This window comes from Crocodylus siamensis, chromosome 4 (assembly GCF_052110815.1).
Source record: "Crocodylus siamensis isolate JL-2025a chromosome 4, ASM5211081v1, whole genome shotgun sequence".
NCBI lineage: Eukaryota > Metazoa > Chordata > Crocodylia > Crocodylidae > Crocodylus > Crocodylus siamensis.
Genome location: NC_143398.1, coordinates 136710392 through 136735374, shown reverse-complemented (window position 1 = coordinate 136735374; position 24983 = coordinate 136710392). Strand labels below are relative to the sequence as shown.

Sequence of the window (24983 nt, the reverse complement as noted above, 5' to 3'; positions counted from 1 at the left end):
AGTTTCAAGAGTTTTAATTATCTTGCTGTTCAATATAAATTCTTCCAAAAAGGTAAAATGTCCCATTGCCTTCCAAAAGTATCACAAATTATCCACTGTTCCCTTTCAGACAAGTATGACTCTTCTTAACAATCATTTTGTAGAATAAATTATGGTAAATAAAAGCACTGCATTTCCACATTGACTATTATGTGGGAAAATACACAAATCAGTGAGGTATGATTCAACAAATCCACTATCCCCAAAGGACTGATAAGCCTCCTTGGTAACCCACCCAACTATCAGACACATGCACCAAGATAACAAACAATAAACAATAAAGGAAAATACTTATGTTCTGTACAAGTTCAAGTACAAAAAGGCTCTTCATGTATACAATGTGTTTGGAAACCATCCAAGCCTGAAATTTACACACCATATCATAACATGAGTTAAACAGAATGGACAAAATTCAGCCCGGATGTGGGATAAGATGATTGACTTCAGTGATGTTACACCAGGGATGAATGTGTTTCAATAATAATAATAATAAAAAAAGCGTGTTAATGAATACATATATAGGATAGATTCTTAGCTGAGAGGAGAATAATGCAGAGTCGCTATCTTCCCTCTCCCAGCTTTGGGTGAGTTGGTAAGAATTCTGAACTCTTCTGATCCTCAGGGCTGATTAAGGGTCAAACCAGATCCTAACAAAAATTAAAGCAGCCACAGAGGACAGTTTGAAGCTGCATGGGGGATGGAGGAAAGAAGGGTAATTGCCCACTCCCATGCACTTCCCTCTGCAACCTGGACATTTTCCAGTCTCAACATTCCTGTTGTGTCCACAAACATCTGTGAAACCTACAAGCAAGTGTGTATTCCCATCCCCCTTCTTTTGCAGGGCTATAATAAAAGATAATAGCCTTCTATTGCCACTGGTTAATTCCACTCAAGTAGAACATGACTATGTTGCAGATTCCACGTGAGGAATCTCTGTATTTCCAGAGAATGAAATACCAAGGAGGTGAAAGGGAGGTTCAATTTTTAAGTGTTTTAAAAATTCAGGAACCCCAAAACTATATGCAAGGAACACTATGGTTGCAAAGTCAAACCAACAAACATTCAGAAATGGCAGGTTTAAGGTAGCCTGTACAACTTTAATTCACTCTCATTATGATTCCATCTATAACTATCTGATCACATATAGTTTCTTTTTCCATCAGACCCACACCTCAGTAAATACAGATGAACAATGCTCCCTGAATGATCAGGTCAATCTGAATCTGGCTTAAACTTATGATACAGCATGGGTATGTAGCCCTAAGCCTCATTTAACACTAATATCCACCCAATGAAGAGACTGTAGAAGGGATCCAGCAGAAAAAGCAGCATGTGATCGTAGACCGGCAATGTTCTTTGGATAGATGTAATATCTTTTATTAGATCAACTGAGCAGCTGGAACAAAGTTCTTTTGCAAGCTTTCAGGCACAAGCACCTTTCTTTAGGCATAGGGAGTCTCTGCTGTTGTTCTGAGATCTCCAAGGAATGAACGGAAGATAGAAGTGTGACAGGAGGTCAGTGAGAATGTAAATAGGTGGAAATTAGGTTTTCTTTGACCCCTGGATGTCCAGGGGTTAAAAAAACCTGTGGGAAGAAACCCAACACAACACATGGTCAGGCAGCATACCCTTGCAGCATGGGAATTGGAGGATGGGTCCCTTAGGATTGCTCTTGCTTACACTTGCTTCCTATGACCTCCTGGCATAAAGAACAGCTCCCTGGCCATGCTTTCTTTAATCTTGTTGGTGCATCTTTTCTGTATATATACAACATTAAGAATATGAGGAAACCACACACTGGATTCAAATAACTGTATTAATTATGTACAGGGATTGGCTGCGTGCACACACACACACACACACACACACACACACACACACACACACTGCTTGCTCCATTCAGTTTTGGTGACTTATACAGTAGGAGAAAAGGAGGCCCAGTAGAGGAGTCTTAAACTATTTAAAGTGACTATTCTGCTCCAGGGCTGTCACCAAACACCCAGTTAATCAAGCTTTATGCTTACATAGTGTGTCTTACCTGATTAAATAGGATAGTGAACTGAACCCTCTCTATTGATTACTAAACCCTAGATCCTGCCACCATTAATATCAATGGCAAAGCTCCCACCGACCATGGTTATAGAGAATGATGCCCTTCTCAGATAACCAACTGGCAATGTAGATGTACCTTATGTGTGAAGAACCATGCTAAAGAGATGCCAAATGGAGTCCCTACCATCTCCTATTAAAGATATGTAGGAAGAGTTTACACATCAATTGGAAAACTCTCAATAAGAAAATATGAACGTCTTTGTGAAGGAGGTCAGACTAGCTTCTCTAGCTCTTTAAACTTCAAGTGTTTGGAATTTCAATCTAGAGGGCTTTAATACCCTAAGGATTTAACGCAAATGCAATTTATTTCTTTAAAAAGGCAGACGGGATCACAATATGCATCAAATAAAAATTTTTTGGCAACCAGTTTAACTGAATGTAGTTTCCACAGCCAATTTATGTAAATTTTATCCCAAATCTGGGCTTCTGTTTTGACCTTGGAGATTAATAGCATGAAATTTGCCCTATAAATATACTCAGCAGAAGGTGAAATATACACTCCAAGATGCAGAATTTTGCCACCAGCAAGCACTGCAAAGGGAAAATACCATTTAGTTTTTCTTAAATGCAAGTATCTGCATTAAACTGAAAGCCCAGCAGATTTCTGGAGATTTATTTTTCAACCTGAGACTTTGCTATAAGTCTCTAACCTGTTATTACAGTCTCTGGCGGGGTCCAATATAATAGTAAGTCATCTACAACAACTGCAGACTTAGGGGCTAATCCTTTATGACTTAGCCAAAATTCCCATCGACTTCAAGGAGTAAAGAACAGAGCTTGTATGAGTGAGTCTTTCCATTTAGTTTAATAGTAAAGAGGTCTGCATTTGTCTTAATGTTGTCACTAAAAGGCTTAGGCTTCAATTCAAGAGATCATGCCTCAGTGCAACCCTATTCAGTGCAACATTTAGGCATGCACTTATATTTAAATTGTACATATAACTCCCAGGTATGTGGTTAAAATTAAGCACACATTTAAGGTCAGCTCCAGAAAGGAATGCTTTCCTAAATGGGAATCCTACTGACTAGCACAAATAATAAGACTAACAAATAATGATCCTGCCTACTCTTATTTAAGTTCAAAGCTGTCTCTGAAACAGTAATTTTTATTTTGGCAGAAGGAAGCTCGTAAGGATTAGATACTGATGCTCTACAACTTGACCCAATTCCAGGCTTTCTAACCTCTGAGGGCTAAATAAAAAGGCATCCATTGAAACTAGTTAAATACCTTGCTGAGATTTAGACATAATAATAAAAACTGATTATACAATGCTGAAGGCTTTGGTTGGTGCTGCACACTTATCAAACTCTAATGGTAATATCCGGGCCCCGTACAAATTTCCTTAGTAAAAAGAAGCAATGGGATCTTCAGCAGTGGAATGGAAGGATCCTAGGGAAAGCCAGGGAACATGAAAACTTTGTCAAATGAAGGACAGTCAAAGAATAAAACTGGATTATGTCAATGCCTGACTGATTCCAATGGTAATACAATAGTGAAACAGGCCAATAAATTGTAAAATGGGTTAATCTGTAAACCAGAAAGAATTGTACCTGACATTTTCAGAAACAGAAGGCCAAAATGCTAGGGCTATGTGAAGCTTCAGTCACTGATTTGATTCAGAGGAGATTCGCCCCAATTCAGTGGCCGAATATCCGAATCCAAACTGAATCAGGAGACCCTTTAATTTCTCTGAATCGAATTGGAGAGATTTGGAGGCATTTGACAATTCAGCCATAGACACAGCTTTATATTTTTGTTCTACATACCTCAAAGTACTAGGTGTGCCTCGTGAATGCTGAGATGGTGGGGTGGATGGAGCATTCCACCAGAGCGCACGGTGGGGCGGTCCCCTGAGTGCTCGATGGTGAACCCAGAAGTGGACCAAAAGTACTACCGGTCTACTTCTGGGTCTGCCACAGAGCACACAGGGGACCCCTCCCCCAACCCCCAGCTTGGCAACTGGTGCCTCCTGGGTCTGAAGGGGCACCCAGGGTCCCCCCATGGATGAACACGGAGCTGGGGAGATACAGAGGAGGAGTCCCCTGTGCATTTAGCAGCAGACCCAGAAGTGGACCAAAAATACTTCTGGTCCACTTCCAGATCTGCCGCTGAGCATGTGGGGACCGCATTTACACACTTTATTATTTACAAAACAGTCAACATGTGAATGAGGTTAATAGCAGAATAGGATATCAATAATCTAATTGCCAGGTATCAATGAACTAAAACATTTACACATTGAATCAAAGACACCCTCCCTACAGCTCCCCATCTTAAACCTTGAGACTCCAGCTAATTTCATCAGGAGCACACAGCATTAACAAGACATCAACTCTCCTTCACACTGGCAGCACAATAACCGCGGCTGGAGCTGCTGCTTCAGAAAATCCTGCTCTCTGTTAGAGCCTGTGTGGGGAAGAGGCACTCTCCTCTGCTCCAGCTGTCTGTGGTATCACTCTTTTTCCTGCCCATGGGTCCCTCTGCCACAGAAAGAACAAAGATACCAGGTTATCTTTTCCTCCTCACTAAGGGCAAGTACACTGCACGGGCAGGCTGCAGAATGATTTCTCCCCAAGCTCTGTGGTCCAGGGGCTCTTTCCCTTCTCTGAGCCTGCCTGAGTCCCCAGGACTGAGTTTCCCCCCCTCTCCTGCGTCAGGAGCCAATCGAATACATGCATATGCTCTTGCTCTGCCTTTGCAGGGATCCTGAACCTTGCTACAGATGTAGCACCAGCTGTTACAGAACCTTTTTGAGGATTCTGATGATTTGTGAGCGTTAGAGCTGATGAAGGGAGTGCTGGCCTTGGAGGCTTTGTAGAGACTAGCTAGGATAGGATGAGGCTTCACAGATCCATTGACCCCAGCAGCCAGTGCTTTCAGAACCTCCAAGAAAGCTGAATTCTGGGAAGACTGGCAGGAGTCTCAGGAGGGCTAAGGTGTAGCTAGATGAGAAGGCAAGAACCTTTCCTTGTTTTGTTCTTCTGTCTCCAAACTATTTTGCTTGTGTAATTCTTTTCTCCTACATAATCATTCCTTTTATTGTTTATCTCCTTCCTTATGCTTATTGCTTATGGAAAGAGTAAGATATTCCAGGCTAGCCCTTTTCATGGAGAGAGGGACCTATAATTTCTTTCTCAACCCAATAGAGTGGCCACCTAAGACTGGCAGAGACTCTCTAAACACAGTGGCAAGATCTAGTATAAGAGCAGTGAGCAGAAGCTTGCTGGGGTAAAGAGCTATCCCCAAGACAACCTTTGTCTGTTCCTTGGGCCAAATGGTAGCAGAGAGAAGAGAAACTCAGGGGTTCCTTTGTGACAACACAAAGCAATGAAAAAGGGCAACAAAAGGAATAAGGAAATGTCTTCAGGGGAAAATAACTGTTCTTAGCACAAGTTTTTCACCTATTTATAGATCTTTATTCCTTAAATTTTTGTCATCATCAATATTCTTGGCTAACAATGCAAGGGACAAGCTGAAAGGAAAAGGGTAATGTTTACATAGCCCCTTTCTACCTCAAATACTGTAAAAGGAAAGCCATTTTAATAACAAGGTGATGAAAAAGAGAGAGATTTTGGAAGCCCTTAACCAATTTAAGAAATACTGGGCCAATAATGAATTTTCTAAGTAATAAAGCTAATGCAATAAAGGTAATCAGACTTATCAACTGCATTCCTTTAAATTAATGGCAAGCCAACTATGGGTGTAGTGTTGAATCTCCTTCAATTCAAATTAGCTAGACAAATTCTTATAACCAATTTTATATCTTGGGTTTTACTAGATCAGGAGTAGGCAACGTTCTTTGGCTGGAGGCTTATCAGCCCAACCACCCACCCACCCCACATAGCTAAGCCCGCAAAAGGTGCGGCGCTCCTGGCAAGGGGCAGTACCAGCCCCATCCTGGTAGGGGGCTGGGCCGCAGCTTGGCTCGGAGTGGGTGGGAATCAGCTGGGCTTAGCTGTAAGCCCTGCTGCAAGCAGCCTGGGCTCCGTGGTTGGCAGCTTTTACCAGAGTCTGGGATGGCTGCAGCTGGGAGGCTGCAAACAGCTGCTCCGGGCTCTGGCATCAGTTCCATACCAGCAGGTGCATGCACACATCAGAGCGGACAGTGGGGATAGGGCCTGAGGCAACACGGCCCTCCCGCTGTCCACTCTGAGATACATGTGCAGTCACTGCCAGCATGGAGCTGATGCCAGGGCTGTGGAGCCTGCTGCGGCTGCCCAGAGCCCAGGCTGGCTACAAACAGCTGCATCGGGCTCCAGAGCCCACTCATCAGCTCTGTGGCAGCAGTGGGGGAGAGGCCGGGGTTGTGCTGCCTCAGTCCCCTCACCCACCATCTGCTGTGAGGCGCATGTGCACCCGCCGGTATGGAGCTAATGCCGGAGCTCGGAGAAGATGTTTGGAGCCTCCTGGCTGCAACCAGCCGAGGCTCTGGGTAGCTGCTGCCTACCACGGAGCCCGGTTTGCTTGCAGCAGGGCTTGCAGCCACCCAGCCGCTTGCTGGGAGCAGCCCGGGCTTCATGGCTGGCAGCAGCTGCCTAGAGCCCAGGCTGGTGGTGGCGTGCTGAGCAAAATGGCTTCACGTGCCATGCTTGGCACACATGCTGAGGGTTGCTGACCCCTGTACTAGATAGTTGTAGTTAGGTTATAAAAGCCTTTAAGATGATTCCTTTATTTAATTAAACTTAATAAGGACATCCTGATAAAAAATTAATGGAACTAAGTCCTCAAGGCTCACCTTTCTTCCCGTCTGTTGGGAACTTTACCTCTCTGGAAGGACTGAGTTAAATGAAAGAAAGGATTGACTAAACAGGAGAAATCATGCTGGCACTTTTGCAATGCATAAAAAGCATTACTACCATCCGATTTCCTTTCTTTTTCCATGATATTTGAATACATCTTGTAATTTCAATATATATCATCCCATCTTTAAAATATCAGTTCATTCCAATTAACACCTGAACAAACTGTTTTATTTCAAGACTTCATTATGCCACTTGCATATTTGAAAGGATGTAAAAACAAGAGGGAACGCCAGATTTTACTATTCCCAAGGCTTGTTCCAGGCACACAACCCAAGAAACAAGCCTTTATTCATTATAAAATTTTCCTGGAGAAAGACACGGAAGTAGCTATTTGCTATCTTGCAAAATGGGTGAGATACAATGCACCATCATAATTTTGTTTGCCAGATCAGCTAACCCCAAAAAGGAAACAGGGTCTGATCCTTCTCTCCCTGAAATGAATGAGAGAACTTCCAGTGGCTTCAATGGGAGTTGGAGCTATGTAAGTATTTGCGGGAACAGGGCCTAATTTCATTTCCTGACACTAGTACATTTAAGTGGAAAAGGTCAGTACTGCACGTATACAGAGACAAGCTTATCACTGAGAGATTAGAAGTGTCCACAATTTTTTATTTAATACTACACAAATATAATGATCTCAGCATAAACCATTGCATATAAAGTTTTAACCCCACTTCAGATGTTGTAATTTATTAAACAAGTATATGGAAAACAGCAAAGAAATGATCACTTGTTTTGCTCTTTTGCTATGACAAATCCATCTGTTCTCTATATGTTACTCTCTTAGCAGAGACATATGCCTGCGTGAACACACACACACATATACATATATTTGCCATCCACCTTCTCCACTTCACCAAAGGGAAAATTTTCTGCTGATTGAATAGACAGCTATGTAAAAGTTGGCATAGTAAACATTTACTTATACAGGCCTATCTGAAGTCAACTACAAATATCAATTTAAATGGCTTTGTTGAAATAAAGGTTTTCAGAATTAGCCCCCTGGAGTTTGTTATTATTTTTTAAGTGCATGTAATTATTCTTAATGACTACCTTTTTTGTTGTGCTGTTTGCTTGCTGCTTAACCTGAGGCATTTAACATAAATGCTGTAACTTCTTTAACTTTAGATGAGTTTTCTTTTCAAACAATTGCACCTTAGGGTAATGTTCTATTACTAAATTCACACCAGTCTCTTATAAAGTACTCTCTGACCTCACAATTTCTTCCCCATTTTCAATAGAATTTATAAAATATTTATTAAAATTGCTTGAACCATGCAGTGTGCTGTAGACTGAAGTCCTTTTCTTTGCTCATTATGGTAGATTAAATAGTGTAACAAGTCTTTGTATACAAGCTATTTTCTATAGCACGAGCCCCATTGGGCAATTAACACATTACATCTACAATGCTTTACATCACTCACCTTAATAAGGTTGATATGGAATTTGTTGTTTGGGTAGAGTGACTCATAATGTTTACTAGTGAAATGCCTGACGCACAAACTTGCCATATTCAGAAAAATCAGCAAAAACTACATCTTGGAAAAAGAGCTCTGTATATAGGCATCTTCAGATTATACTTCACAGGGGTTGTTACCCAAGTTAATTTTCTCTTGCAGTACACTACAAACCCCTAAATCACACAAGTACCCCCATTACTTTTGGTGAGCCTTTGTATGGGAGTAAGGTGAGAAGAAATTTCACCACATACAAAACTTTGACTTTAAAAGCTTTGTTTAAATACATTAAAATTATATTCACATGAACAGAGGAATTAATATGTTGGAAATAAACCCATAATCTTATAAAGACCTCTCATGTTCTGAACCAGGGGTTTCCCAATATCCTGTTCCTTGATATCATCTCTATCCCAACAAGACACAACTGTTGAGCCAGAGACTTCACAAAAACCCCTGGCTTCACATCAGATAAGCAAACTAGAAACTCTGGCCACTGAGACCAAAGAATAGCAAGCATGAGGTGCTGACCACTGACATCATAGAGGCATGTCTTCACATCAAAGCAGCCAGCTGAAGTTGTTGAGTGAGCGACTTTCTAGAGGCCAATGCCTGTACATTAGATTATGAATGAAATATAAGAGAAAGAGGCCTCACAGAAGCTTGGGTATTCACATAAGACCAAGAAGCTGAAGGTACTGATCCAATAATTTTAGGGAGGCCTCTACCTTGCAAGAAGTCCAGCAAACAAGATGGGCCATGCTAGTAATTTGACAAACCCCTAAACCCTGGCTTCTGCCCACATAACTGGAAGTCCTGAGGCAGAGACCTCACAGAAACCTGAGCCCTGACATCAGTCCCTCACACAAACACTGCTGAGTTAATGACTTCACAACGTGCTCCTCCTCAGGAGGAAAAAAACATGTAAGATTAATTTTTAAAATCTATAAAAAATATATAAAATATTTACGCTGCATAAGAAAGATAAATCTCTCAGGCTCAGTTTCTCAGGACCTTCCAAAGCTAAATGTATGTGCAGAATATCCCCTTTCTGTTGATTTAATCTTTTCTTGTTATGGAACATTACAAGATATCATAGCATAAAGCCATCATTTACTCGGCACTGCAAAATGCACACTCTGTCTCATAAAATTTGGCTTTGATAGGGAGAAAAAGCCATTTTACATTAAATGAGAAGAAAGGATGGGGGCAAAAGGATTACATGAAGTAAGAGAGTGACTGTCTGAAAACAATTCTGAGGTTTGGGACATTCGGGGTGGTCCACACAGTGCAGGATTTGCAGACAGTCACGGTAGCCAAATGAGCAGGATGATGAAGAACAGCCCTGTAAACAGTATTTATCCAGGTTAACTTATCTTCCACTCTTCAGCTGTGGAACATCACACTAACACAGCTCTACTGCTTCTGGTACCCAAACTGGTTCCTCAGAGAAAACCCAGGGACCTCTGTATGGTTCTTTATTGCAGTCTAGGCAGACCCTAATTCACTTAGGTGCTCTTCCGATTTTTAATCCTTGGGGCATAATTTAAAAATGGCTAGAATTTATTTTCTTTATGTTCTGAAATTAAAACACCAATCAGAGATCCAAGGGCATTTGTACATGTGATGGGGTTTAGTCCGCAAGGTTTTATTCTATGCTCTCTAAATTGAAACAGCAGGTTTTTACCTGAAACCCACTGTTTCAATTTTTCCGTCACATTATGACGAGGGGCCTGTTCCTTTTTTCTCTTTTTTTTGTTTGAGTCAGAGCCTGCCTGCAGTAGAGGGGCAAACTGCCAGCGGCCCAAGAGGCCCCTGAGCTGAAGCGAGCCCCAGTCCTTCCCTCTGTGACAGTGGTGCCCCCCGGAGCTTCCTGGGCCCGATTCCTGGCCCAATTCATTTATATTACATTTAAAGGAATTCTTCCTCTTTGTGTACTTTTGGGTCTTTAAATTGCTTCTCAGACTCTGCTCTATACTCTAGCCATAATTAATTTGTTTCTCTTACAGTAATTTAATTTCTAATCAAGGATCCTAATGGGATATCCATGCCCTATTTAAACTGGCTAATTACCTTGCTCGGCTTCAACAAAACTGGAATATTTTGCAGCATCAATCATGCACTTATTACTAATTTTCGCTCACTTTTAACAAGAGAGAGCTGCACAGCAGCTCCTCTCTTCATCTTTTACAGTGTTTAATTTCTCACTTGGGATACCTAAAGAATTGTTCCATGCCCAATAGAAGAGCTCTCTGGACTTCTGTTTCTGAGCTCCTGTCTGGCAAACCTCCCTGTTCACATTGGGTCAGATCCAATGTCCACTGAAGTCATTGGGAGCTTTTCCACTGACTCCAGAGAGCATTAGGGCAGGCCCATCAAGTGGCAGGTAGCTTTATTAAGCTGGCTCGCTCATGGGCTATGCTTCAAAACCTTAATAGTGATCCATAGGAAAAAGGGATGGTTAAATTCTTGTCTATGATTCAAAATCAAATAGTTTTCGGCAGCCTTGAATTCTGGAGTTATCTCCAGTTGGAACACTGTTTCCTTTCAACATATAAACATGGTAAAGAGTCTCCTTCATCACTGAAATTGGACATGTTTCTGAATACCTTGACTTAGCTGTCACATATGGCACACAAAATGTAAGTTATGTTTTAGCCAGAACCAATGCAGAGAATCTATAGAGACTTATGACTGCCCAAGAAATAGACCTCAATCAGACTTTTACAAGAAGGGAATGGGAATAAGTTCTTGAGTCAGGGAAAACTATGCACACCTTATAATTTAAACAATATGATACATTTATGTATTTTCTTCCATTTATAAGATGCTGCTATCACTGTCTAGATGTATTTATTATAAAACCACTAGCACAGTATGCCAGTCAGCCAGTTACCTGACGTTAATGAAATTACTAAACCAAGGATACTTCAACATTTGTGAAAGTGTCAAACCCCAGATAATTATTTTCACTGTTCATGCACTGTTCTCCTCATTAGACCCTGCACTCCCAGTCCACTGTCCTGGAGGACAGGACACAGAACAAGCATAAAGGTAGTTCTAAGAACCTTGCTCAGATTCAGCAAGAGGCAAGTAACATCAATGAGACAGCTTTACAAAATGATCAGTGGAGATATAATGATACAGATATTCATAAGATACAGACCAAATGCAAGTGAAAAGTGGAAGCAAATACATGCATCTTACCTCACTTATGCTATCATCTGAATTTTTTTCATTTTTGAGTTTTTTCTGTAGCAGTTTGGTTTCATATTCTGGTCTGGGGTGTTCCTGAAACAAGTCAAAGCAAAACCTGGTTATGGCCAGAAATATTTTAAAAGATGATCCCTTAAAGTAAATCCAAACACCACAAATACATCAGGACACAATTTGTCATCAGTCAGGGAACCATGAAACACAATCAATACACAGTCACAATATTTGAAGATCAAAACACTGGCAGAACACTCAACATTTTATCTACATGGAAACATCAGTCAAACCTTCATATAGTCCTTGATGCATATTTGATGGTGAAAAGGGAGAAAGAACATGTTAAAAATATTATCCGTAAAGTTACCTACTACAAAGAAACCACATTCTGCACAAGATAAACAATTTGCTATATGGCAAGGAAGCAATTAAAAAATGCTTTGAAAGCATAACCTAGATCATTAGCCTCAACTGCCCCAATCTTCCCATTGTCCACTACATGTACAATCTTTTGTGGGTTGCAGAGGGTTCTGAGATTTGGTTTATGGGACAATTTCTTCAAATTTTTTTTTCAGCCTCTTCTCAGAAGTCATGTCCCCGAGCCCCTCAAAGCATTTTTGTTGCCCTCCACTGGACTCTCTGCAATTTTTCCATATCCTTTCTGTAGTGGGGGGCCCAAAACTGAACACAGTACTTCATATGTGGCCTCACCACTGCTCAGGAGAGAGAAATAATCACTTCCCTTGACCTGCTGGCAACACACCTACCAATGCAGCCCAGTATGCCATTAGCCTTCTTTGGAACAAGGGCAAACTGTTGGCTCATATTCAGCTTATGGACCACTGTAACCCCCAGGTCCTTTCCTGCAGAGGTGCTATCCAGCCAGTCAGCCCCCAGCCTGTACTGGTGCATGGGATTGTTCCGTCCTAAGTGCAGAACTTTGCACTTGTCCTTGTTGAACCTCATGAGATTTCTTTAGGCCTAATCCTCAAATTTGTCTAAGTCATTCTGAATCCGAGCCGTACCCTCCAGTGTATCTACTAAGACTGAGCAAAATTTTGCCAGGTGTTTCATTTCAACACTTTTTCGACTCACTTCAAGCTCAAAACAGTGAAATCAAAACTAAATGACAGGCTTCGAAACAGTCTCAAAACAAAATGAGAGCACTCGAAACTTTTTGAAAGTTTGAAACTTTTTGAAAGTTTCAAGTTTCAAAGCTGGGCTTGCTTTTAGGGAAACAAAAAGAAAAGAGAGGGAGGAGGAAGGACTGCTTTGATATTGACGGTGTAGCTGGCCAATAACTGATCCATCCCTGAGGTCCCTTCCAATCCCAGTGCTCTGGGGAAGGGACAAAAAAACAGCTGTGCTTTATACACACACACACACTCCCCCCCCACGAGTTTTGCTTGTTAGCAGCTTGAGGTGTCGGTTCCCAGAAACCCCTGCACCTATCTCCTTGAAAGCTGGCAGGCTTCATGGCCTCAGCAGGGGCTACCCTCCCTAGTGTTTTCCTTTGAATCAGGCAAGAAATGACAAAGTTATAGGCAGTTTTGTGATTCCCCATTGTAGGCTATGGGTGAAACATCAAAACAGCAAAACAATTTTGATTAAACAAAACAGAACAGTGGTATCAAAACTAAACAAAATTTGAAATGAAACACTATCCCATCAAAACAGTCAGCCCTACTACTCCCAGCTTGGTGTCATCTCCAAACTTGCTGAGGGTACACTCTGTGCCATCTTCCAGGTCATTGATGAAGGCATTAAACAAAACCAGCCCCAGGACAGACCCCTGGGGCACTCTACTTGATATCGACTGCCAACTAAACATTGATCCATTGATTTCTAGCTGCTGAGCCCAATGCTCCAGCCAGTTTTCTATCCACCTTACAGTCCATTCATCCAGTCCGCACTTCCTTAGCTTGTCTACAAGAATATTGTGAGAGACCATATCAAAAGCCTTGCTAAAATCAATTTATACCACATCCATGGGTCTCTCCACATCCACAGAGCCAATCATCTCATCACAAAAGGCAATCGAGTTGGTCAGGCATGACTTGCCCTTGGTGAATCCATGCTGACTGCTCCTAATCACCTTCTTCTCCTCCAAGTACTTAGAAATGGATTCCTTGAGGATCTGCTCCATGATTTTTCCATGGACTGAGTAGTTCCCCGGATTCTCCTTTTTTCCTTTCTTAAACATGGGCACTATGTTAGCCCTTTTCCAATCATCCGGGACCTTCTTCATTGCCGTGAGTTTTCAGAAATGATGGCTAGTGGCTCTGCAATCTCATCAGCCAACTCCATCAGCACCCTTAGGTGCATCACATCTGGCCCCATGGATTTGCATATGCCCAATTTTTCTAAACAGTCCCTAACCTATTCTTTCACCACTATTGGCTGCTCACCTCCTCCCCAAATTGTGCTCCTTGGTGCAGTAGTATGGGAGCTGACCTTGCCTGTGAAGACTGAGGTGAAAAAGGCATTGAGCACTTAAGCCTTTTGTGCATCATCTGTCACAAGGTTTCCTCCTTCATTCAGTTAGGGACCCATGCTTTCACTGATCCTCCTCTTGCTACCAATATACTTGTAGAAACCCTTCTTGTTACCCTTCATATCCCTTGCTAGCTGCAACTCCAGTTGCACTTTGGCCTTCCTGATTTGGCTTTATATTCTCACAAACATGCACCTCTCATCACAAAACCTAGCAAGAAACTAATCATATTTTTAGTCATTGTTTTAATACTAATTGCTTGCTTTTGGCAAAAGGCTGCATGAAGGTGATAGTGGTCATCCTCATGAAAGTGCAAGGAGAGATAGAACACTGTAGAACCATAGAAAAACAGGGCTAGAAGAGCTCTAATGAGGCTATCTAGTTCAAGCTCCTGATCAAGACAGGGTCATCCTTGTCTAAACCATCTCACTGAATGCTTCTTTGAGCATTGCCACAGCAAGCCATACAGGAACAGCCACACTTGGTTCTACCTACTGTTCTGTTTTTATCACTCATTAATGACATTTCCAAGTCATTGTTTTCTTAAATGATACAACACTTGTTGCACAGGCAAGTGACTACACATTTTCATTTTCAGTTATATTAAATTAATGTTGTCACATCTTCTTAGACTCTGTGAATGTGTCTGTGTCTATGCCTGATATGCAGAAGATATCTGCCTTCAGCTGCTCAGAAAATCTATAGCTAAAACAACAGAAATCTGCGCTTTGGAGTAAGTGGTCATGACCAAGGATTATCCCAGAACTTTTAGTTTGGGTGCTAGAAATGGCAATAGGCATGCAGTGTATTAAAGAACATTATGCCAAGAGACTGGAAGTGGCCTATTGGGCCACTGAGTACAGTCTCCTGTGGTCAAAGGTAATCATTAACCAGAGGAATCCCCTGAAACACTACCTCAACCCTTTATCCATACCAACAAGGCACAATATCTGAAGTATTGAGAACATCCAATGCAGGTGAGTCCAGGGTAGACAAGAGCACAATAAATATCCTGCCACTGTGGCAAAAGAAAAGTAGTTGATTAATACACACTCAGAAGATGTTCAAAAAATACCATGCACATATTACAAAGGAAGGCAAAACCCCTATATGCCAATCTGGGTTAGGGAGGAATTCTTTTCTGCCCCTAAATTTGTTGATCAGTACAATGTTAAACAGAAAAGCAACAGGCTATAGCTAGGAACCTCTGCATTTTCTATAGCTACTCAGCAAATTAGCACATCCTAATCAAAAGATTTCACTGTGGCGTATGCCCCACTGCCTCAAAGGAAGTAAAAAAAGATACCTCCAGAAGTCAGTAACATTCATGATGGGGGGAAAAAAACTCCTTCCTGGTCCCAAGTGGAAACCAGCAAAGCCTAACACTTGACATTATCAGATGCTTTCCAACCTGGAGACCACAAACATGTGACTCCACATCTCAAACACTGACTGGTGGGGCAGAAGTCCCTGTCCTATCATATCATCCTTTCCAAAAACATGTCCAGTTTAATCTCAAAGAGGTGCAGGTTCCTTGCCTCACACCACTTGGCTTGGAAGACCATTTCAAAACTTGACTCCTCTGATGATAAGAAACCTTCTTTGAATATGGCAACTTTTTCCATGCTTCTAAATTCTTCCACCTTTTAGAGCAATAGAATTGTTAGCAAATACAGCTGGGACAATCCCTCTAGAGCTCGACAGTAAAGCTTGCTTTGCTTTTTATTCACCAGATCTCATCCAGGCCCACCTCCAGCAGCAGGACAAGCAGTGGCAGTATTAACTGCCATGGGTGCCTGAGCTGCTGTGTTGGTTTAGGAAGCTGCAGGAATTAACACTGCTGTTGACTGCACCACTGCCACCAAAACATATCTCCAACAAGGCTCCATACTAGGGGTGGACAATTGTTTGGGCCTGCAGGCAACATAGGAAGTTTTATTAAGGTTTTATTAAGGCCAGGTCAGCACCCACTTTCTCGCTGCAACTACTCACTAAAACTCCCTATGTAGCATGTGGACATGGGCAGGTTGGGAGCCATGTTCAGGAGCAGGAGGAGCAAGTGAGGCCAAGGTCATAGGGTGGGGTCACAGGGTGGTGACAGCATGGGGCTGGGGCCTGGGGAAGAGCTGCAATCTGCTCCCACATGCCCCTGTGATGAGCACAGATTCTGCAGGTAGGAGCATACAGGGAACACATCATGGCTCTGCCCCAGACAGGGCCCTACCCTGTCACTGCTCCAAGATCCCTGCCCTAACCTTGGACATAACTCCTCACCTGTGCGGCTGCACACTCTGCCTGCACAGCTCCCAAACAGTTTCTATGGAGACTCCGGGATCCTGGGGTCATGACAGTGTGGGATCAAAGCTGGGGCAGATCCACAATGTGCTCAGCACCTGTCCCTGCCCACAGAACCAGGACTCTGCCTCAGCACCAATCATAGCCTCTTACTGTCACCGGCCAAAAACCCTGGGGACTCCATGGAGACCAGCTGGGAGCCACGCGAACAGAGTGCATCCACCCGGCAGAGATCCCTGCCCACACATTTCCCAGAAGAAAGGATCAACTAAGCCTAAACAATTCTTGACAGATGTTGATCAAACTTGTTCTCCAGAACCTCCAGTGATTGAATTTCCACAGCCTCCCTAGGTGATCTATTCTAGTGTGTGGCAGTTGTACAGTTCTCCCTAATGCCTAACCTAAATCCTTCTTGTTGCTATTTAAGACCATTACTTATATCCCCCTGCTTTACATATGACACATTAGGGTGTTCTTGAGGTGTGAGGGCAATATGCCTTGTAGCTGTGTGACAGAGTTTTTTGTGTGGTTTTCAGAATAGGTTAGAGATGGGGTAATATGGGGTGGTTTGGATAGGAATGATCCTGCCTTGAGCAGTGGTCTGGACTAAGTGACATCCTGAGGCCCCTTCCATTCCAGTTTCCTACGATTCTAAGTTTAAAGGGGAAAAGATAAGGACAAAAAAAAAGAGATCAATGATGGAAAGTATGGAGATGAAACTTGTTTCATGAGAAATGTTAGCAAATAAGCTTTTGAGGCGTCTGGCACCCCTTATCAAGCCGACTAAACATTCTTTCTTCTAAATAAGGCAACTTGGAATATCTGGGACAGGAGGCCAGAGCCATTGCCAAAATTTTTGTTAAATGGAAGACAGGGAGAGGAACAAATGAGAACAGGAGTAAACAATTATGCTGAAATCAAGACAAAAACCCAGAGATCGCGAAGGTCCTTTTCATTTTGTATATGCCTTTTGTTAATTTTGGGGCAAGCTTTGTTCAATTTTGCTATTAAATCAGTTGTCAAGGTAAAAGATTCTGGTGTCCTTGTGTCTTCAAGTTGTGGATCCACACCTGGACTGGAAACTTCTCTCATATATTTTTATAGACTCTGTTGAGGCTGATAGATTGGGAGAAATATATTCTTTTCAAGCGTATGTTACATGAAACAGTGCATAAGTGCTATAGATTTTGGGAAGTTTGAGCCTCATTCTGATTTTTTCTATAATCATACAAATGAGGAATAGTGCTACACTTCAGAGTAAAAACAAGTGCAATTCAGAATTAAGTTCTTTGTCTGAAAATGGGAAGAACTTTTACAGTTCAGATAATAAGCTAGAAATAGCTATGATGACTTGAGGAAGGCCAAATGTCCATGTAGGGATAACTATTAATCCTATGATGCTGGCAGTGTGCCAATACAGCTGCCAAATGCTTATTGAAAACCATGTGAGCCAAGGTACTGTGAGGCCAAATGAAAGCTCGGAGTGGAAAATAAGAGTTCCCATCCCTGAGAACAAAGAGACAAATCCTGGAATTTTACTCAGGCAAAACTCCCATTGACATAGTGGGATTTTTCTCTGAGAAAGGACACCAGGATTCTTGCCCCAAATAGGTCAGTAGCTGACAGTAGTGAAAGAACAGGTTGGGGAATATATAGAAAAGCTGGATGTGTACAAGTCCATGGAGGCCAGGCACAATGCACTTGAGGGTGCTGAGGGAGTTGGCAGATGTGATTGCCAAACCACTGGCTATTATCTTTGAAAATCCATGGCATTTGGGAGAGGGCCTGGATGACTGAAAAAGGGCAAATATAGTGCCTATCTTAAAGAAAGGAAAGAAGGAGGATCCAGCAAACTACATACTGGTCAGTCTCACCACAGTCCTTGGAAAAATCATGGAGCAGGTCCTCAAGGAATCCATTTCTAAACACTTGGAGGAGAAGGAAGTGTTTAGGAACAATCAGCATGGATTCATCAAGGGCAAGCCATGCCTGACCAACCTGATTGTCTTCTATGATGAGATGATTGGATCTGTGGATGTGGGAAGAGAAGTGGATGTGATATACCTTGACTTTAGCAAGGCTTTTAATATGGTCACACACAACATTCTCGCAAGCAAGCTAAGGAATCGTCCAGATTGGACGAACGGACTGTAAGGTGGGTAGAAAACTGGAGTATTAAGACCCCTTTTACACTGCTTTGGCAGTGGAATTCATGCCCACCCAAAGGCTCTTATTCACTGGCAGGACATAAGGAATCATAAGTATAAGGTCTGTCATAGGTGAAACATAGGGAGGCATGGGGAGGAGGGGGAGGCATGTGCCCCTCCTGAGATTGGCCCTCGCTAACCAGAGAGTGGGGAGTGCTGCCCCCCACCCCTTCTGGTTTTTCAAAAGGCACTTTCAGTTTTGCCCTTGGCGTTTCCAAGGTCGGCAATCAGCCACGGGGAGACCCCCCAGCCGGGCTGGCGATCAGCCTCTGGTGCCCCACCCCCACCCCCCAGAGTCAGGAGGCACCAGTAGCCCATGAGGTCTGTCATCATTCTAGCCCCAAGATCTGAAAGCAGTTATGCTTGACTGGTAAAAAATGGGGGAACTTACTTGAATAGTACTTCACATTGCATACTGCTACCAAAATATACGGGAGGGTAGAAGACAAAAGTCTTTATGGAAAGTGGTCCCCTGCTACCAAAAATATTGCAAAGCCAACAGTAATCTAAAGTGAGAGGCATAATTCACTAAATTAGTTCCACAGATACATTAAGGAAATTCATCAAGAGTTTTCCACCTGGTGCTCCACACTGAACTGTGTGTACAGTTTCATTGTCTGGTTCAAATGATGGCTTTAAGATCAAGCTTGCTATTCACAACCTTGCATGGGCATTTAGGAGGCATCAGTGAGGAGGCTGATTTATAAAATCTGACCTCAAATTGGACACTCCCATAAAGAGGATCTCACAAGATAGCATCAAACAAGTAGCCCAAAAGTGCTGCTGTTGTTACAGTACACTGCAGGCCTGAGACATTCACTAAGAGAATATAGAATCTTTTATTTCTTGATCATCTACTCAAATCCACCCCATGTTAACAGGCACAGAACTAGTAACTGGAACTTATGGGCCAACTGTAGGAGTTTTGAAAAAACATTAAATTGATTATTATATTTTAAAATATATCATAATGTTGATATCAATAGCATGAGAGGAACTGCAGATTATAAGTAATCTTGTGGAATCTGTAACAAGCATGACTCCTCCATGCATCCCATCTAGAAACAGATTCTATTCCATTTATTCAGCGCATAAATGGACCAAGTGATTCCTATTCTACTCTGCTTGGGGCCCTGAACAACACTTAACGAAATTAATGAAAAAGGTGAAAGGATCCTCCTCCTCCTCCTGACACACAAACCATCTATTAGACTACTGTAGCAGTGGACTGACATGTAGGATAATTTTTAATGTATTTCATTGCTTGGGTATATATGAAACATTGGCCTTTGTTAGTAAATATCTATGTATGTAACTGTTATTATGATTGTTATTTACTTGTACCAACATCCTATCATGGGCCAGAACCCAATCATCTCAAGTGCTGTGAAAACACAAAAAAAATCATGCATCCCCTTGACCAAGGATCTGACAAAATAGTATGAACCATTTTTAAAAGTTGTGTTGTTTTTTCCTTCTCCTTCACTATAGTGCTTCCCTTTATCATTTGATAATTTGTAGTAGCCTGAGCACGCCCCCTGTTTCTGGAATATTTCTCTAGCAGTATTTAGGATTGAGTGCATTTTGGAGAGGTTTTATTTTTACTGTTCTTATATAAAGTACATAAAATAAATATATCTTGGGATTCTTTAAAACTGAACTAAAAAAATAGCTGCCTCACAAATCAGAGTATTGTTTTCAAGGTCAGACATCTTGTGACTGACCAAGGCTAGAAAATAACACCTTATTCCATTAAAGATGGGTATTTCTCAGCTTTTTCCAATGGGAATAAAGCTTCCTTTTTCTAACTAAGATGTGCTTCATTAGACATCAGACCTTCAATCTATCATTGGTTCAAGACTAAATATTGCCCATCCAGAAACATCTTCTAGCAACTCTGGCAGACAAGGTTCTTTGCGTGAATCTGATATCTTTTATTAGACCAACTTAAATAGCTGGAAAACAATTATTAAGCAAGCTTTTGGATTCAAAAACCCAGTGTCAGGCTGAGGAAGTTTCAGCAGTTGGTGTGTGCTCTTCCTGGATGGAATGAAAAGTAAACAAGCCAGAGGCTGGGCTGGTATGCATACAAGACAGGTAGTCAGTGAAAATGTAGATGGAGGAGTCAATGGGTGAGAGATGGGCAGGGAGAGAGAAACTGTACAACATGGAAAAGAAAGAAGCCAAACAACTGTTTTCCAACTATTTAAGTTGGTCTAATAAAAGATATCAGATTCACGCAAAGAACCTTGTCTGCCTATGTCCTTAGAACAACACGGCTACAACCTACACCCTTCTAACAACTCTGTAATTTAAAGCGAAGGGCAAGTAGGAAAGAATTTTTACATGTGGGAAGGAAAGCAACATTTTGGCTAGGGGCAGACATTCGAAAAGCCTGAGCCTGAATTGATCCAATCTTTGCAGGTTAGTCTAACCAGGCCAGGTTAAATCACCTTATAGCTATATAGACATCCCATACATGCAGGCACATGCCTGCAGTGGCTCAGGCTAGAAGATGGGGGGCACTAGAGCAGCCCTCCCTTCCCTTGTACAGTATTAAGCTGAGAAGGGGTGTGACCAGACCCTAACAGGACACACTGATTAGCCCAGCAGAGAATTGGTAACATTGTTTATCACCCCATTAAGAACACAACAGAGGGACATTACCAGCTATCTGTTGATTTCGCCACATCGCATGGACTATACCCAGCATGTGGTTTGCTAGCTAATGCTGAGGTATCTGTGTAAAGCAGAGGAGAGGAGAGAATAATCCCTGCTGAGCAGAGAGAAGCCAGGCAGATCCTGCTCTGCCTGCAAGTCACTGCTGAGTGGCAGCCAGGGAGTAGAGGGGAGGGGCCAGCCCTGCTGTAGAGCAGAGAGCCCCACCCAGCACAGAGAGCATGCCGAGATGCTGGGGGTGTCTGGTTTATCTTAAACCAGCAAAGGGTCTTGGGCAGACATTGCATAAACTGGTTTGAGCCAAATCAGATAAGTCTGATACTACATTCAACCAGATTTATCTCAAACCGGTTTCAGCCATTTTCAAATTGGTTTATGTGCACTGAACATCTGTTCTGTTACAGGTTTAAACCAGTTTCTGATCACTTAAGCCAGTTTATATGTAATCTCTGTCCCTAGCCTTTAAGATTGTTGCTTTTAAAGCTGTTCAGAGGCTTGGAATTTTTAATCTACATTTGTGGAATGAATGAATAAGCAGAGCACACAGGAGCCTATCAAAGGTAAATGTTAAATTAAATTTACCTTAGCGATCTATAACTAATCACATGGACAGTATCACCACAGATACTCGTAAGTTCTGAACTACTTCTATCCTGCACCTTGTACTCCTCACCTATGTTTTTCCCACCCATCCATCTTCAGCTGGCCTACTGCTAGGATTCCAAACCTCTAATCCCCTATACAACATTTACCATTTGATTTAAAAAATGACACAAAACAATTTATGATTTTTTCCAAATGTGAAATCCTTCCTCTCTTCCCCAAAACACATTGTTTTGATTCACACCAGAGGCAAGATTCAGAAAAAGGAAAGGAATAATCCTAGCCCTAGGATTTGAATAGGTGGCTTTAGCTATGACTCCCTGTTATGCCTTCTCTAAATTTGTTTCTAGATCTAGTAGCTCAGAAGACACTAAGCATTTGAAATGAGACTTTATTATCTATGGAATGAATGTTAGGTTAATTTTTCTGAAGTATCTGGTATTCTCTTCTTGTAAGGTCTTTACAATTAGAATCCATGATTTTATGATATTATGACATAGCAGCTACTGAATAACTGCAATGAAGAGAGCTAAAAGAAAGACCAAAAATTATTCACATAAAGATACTACAAATATTTTAACCAAAAATTATATTGGATAAATCACAAGGGTTTTTTTAATATGAAAGTCAAATATAGAAAAAACAGTAAAATTTATCTAATAAATTACTATGATTTCCCTATTTATTTCTAAGAGAAACACATACACATACACTCTTTTGGCTAGTAGTGAATAATGTGAGCTCATCCCAAACTCATATCAATAAAATCTTATCCCATGGCACATCATCACATATTCTATATAGGTGTGGTGTGGGATAGAGATTTTATTGGCATGAGTTTGTGATGACCTTGCATTATTCACAAGTATCCATGTGTGCACGAGAAATAAAGAACTATGTATACACCATTGCTCTGTGGTCATATAGAACAAAACAGTCTAAAAAAAAGTGGCAGCATGAGCCTATATAATTTTTTTCCCACAAAATATTAAGAGTACACAAACATTTTCCATTTTATTTGCATAGAAAGTACAGTTAAGCTGGGCTGCCATTGATTTAAATAACAACGTAAAGTAGCATTTGCATAATACCACATTGTGAGAACTTTTCCTTGTTGAAAGTTACTTTATATTTCAGAAAAAAATTTCATTGCTTTTAAAATCTGCATACATAAGAACTTATTCTAGAATAAACTATTTCTGAAAAACTCCCTCTGTGGCCAACTGTGCACCCAAAAGAAGAGCAAACCAGAACAGCTATACCTCTTTAAATTCATGCCTTACTTAAATCTGAATTAATTTTCTGGTGCTGACAAACTCTTCATGAAATTAAATATCATAGAAATTAGAATAATAGAAATTGAGGACTGGAAGAGACCTTGAAAGATCTTTGAGTCCAACCACCCTGCTCTGGGCAGGAATACTGCTGAAATCAAATGATCCCAGCAAGATGTTTGTCCAGTTTCCTCTTGAGGACTTCCAAGGTTGGGATTGCACCATCTCCAGAGCCAGCCCATCCTATCCTGTGAAACCTGCAGCCACACAGGGGCCTGCAGACAAGGGCCCCCCTGTAGCCATGAACCGCAGGCAGTGGAAGTGGGGGGCTAACAGGGCTGAGCTGCCCCAAACAGACAGCAGCAGCAGGCACAGCTTTAGGGCAGCCCAGAAATGGGAAGCTGCAGTGGGCAGGGAAGGGTGCGTATACTCAGATACCCTGCACTTGCATCCAGCATTGCAGCTAGCCCAGCTGCATGCAGGCAGATACGTTTCTTTTAATCTTCTTTCTTTATCACCTTGGGCTTGGAGGATGGGGTCAAATCAAGACCCCCCCCCACAGTGCAGAAGAAAGTGGAGTACGGGCAGGGTGAATTGTTCACCCCTGCCCCACTCCCTGCTGCACTATGGGGATTGTCCCATGACCCAGCCTGGCCCCCATTCACCATGAATGGGGCCCCAGCCAGGCCAGGCAATGGGATAATCAGAGTCTGGAAACTCATCCAGGAAGTGGGTCCCACCAGTGCACACACTGCAGAGAGCTAAGGGGGAGGGGGAAGGAGGAGTTCCACCTGGCTCCCCAACACCATGGCCCTGGAAGAGAAACCAAGCTCTGATTGCCTCACAACCCAGCCTGGCTGGGGCTTCATTCACGGTGAATTGGGCCTTGGCTGGGCTGAGTCATGGGACAATTGGAGCCTGGCAGCTCCTCCAGACATGTGGCACTGGCCAGCCAACTGGAGGGAGGGAAAGGAAGCACGTACCCCCCAATCTTTGCATGGGGCAAGGGTGGGCTCCAGCTGCACTATGCGCCTTGCCTCCGTACCTCGCTGCCACTCTTTCAAAAGCAGTGCACGATGGTGCCATGTGCCTGACTGCCAAGCCCGACCAGCGGCAGGACACACATGGTGGCACCCACTGTTTTTGGGAGCCCTGCAGCCCAGCAGCGCAGCCGAGGCTGGCCCCACTCTGGCCCCTGGCTCTGGACCCCCCCCCCCTCCTTGGGCAGTGCACAGGTGGGATGGGGTGGGGAGGGGAGGGGAGGCAGCTAGAGCCAGTGGCCAGGGCCAATGCAGCCAGGGCCAGGAGGCAGCCAGGGCCAAGGCCAGTGCAGGGGCTGGGGCCAGCAAAGTGCAGTGCCATGCTGCTCCCCCCTGGCCCTTTCCCCTCCCCCCAAAGACTTTCCCATGCTGGGGGTATGTGCACATGCACACTCAGCCCCCCCAATTTTTTTTTCTTTCTCTGGCTATGTTGTAAACACTTCAGCACCACCACCAGCTTCTGCAGTCACTCGCCACCCTATTCGCCCCACCTCCTGACAGCTTCTTTGCATCAGGGGGCCCCAAAACTATATCTTGCAAGGGGCCCCAAAAATGACGTGCTGGCCCTGACCACCTCCTTGGGAAGTCTATTCCAGATTCTGGTAACCCTTACAGTAAATAGGTTCTTCCTTGCATCCAACCTAAAACCATCCTCTAGCAGTTTATGGCCATTGCTCTTTGTCCTCCACCAGGCACCCTACTGAACAGTTTTTCTCCCAGCTCTTGATATTCAGCCCTTGCATACTTATAGACTGTCACCAAGTCCTT

The 24983-nt window shown here is 42.7% G+C and overlaps 1 protein-coding gene across 1 annotated transcript in view; it reads right to left on the bottom strand.

Annotated features, from left to right (window-relative positions):
• The window catches only part of ANO2 (anoctamin 2), a 302574-nt gene that overhangs the window by 132878 nt on the left and 144713 nt on the right, over positions 1–24983 (bottom strand). The window contains exon 15 of the mRNA XM_090043877.1: positions 11618–11701. Within this exon, the coding sequence (XP_089900003.1) occupies positions 11618–11701 (84 nt within the window). The remainder of the gene's footprint in view (positions 1–11617; positions 11702–24983) is intronic.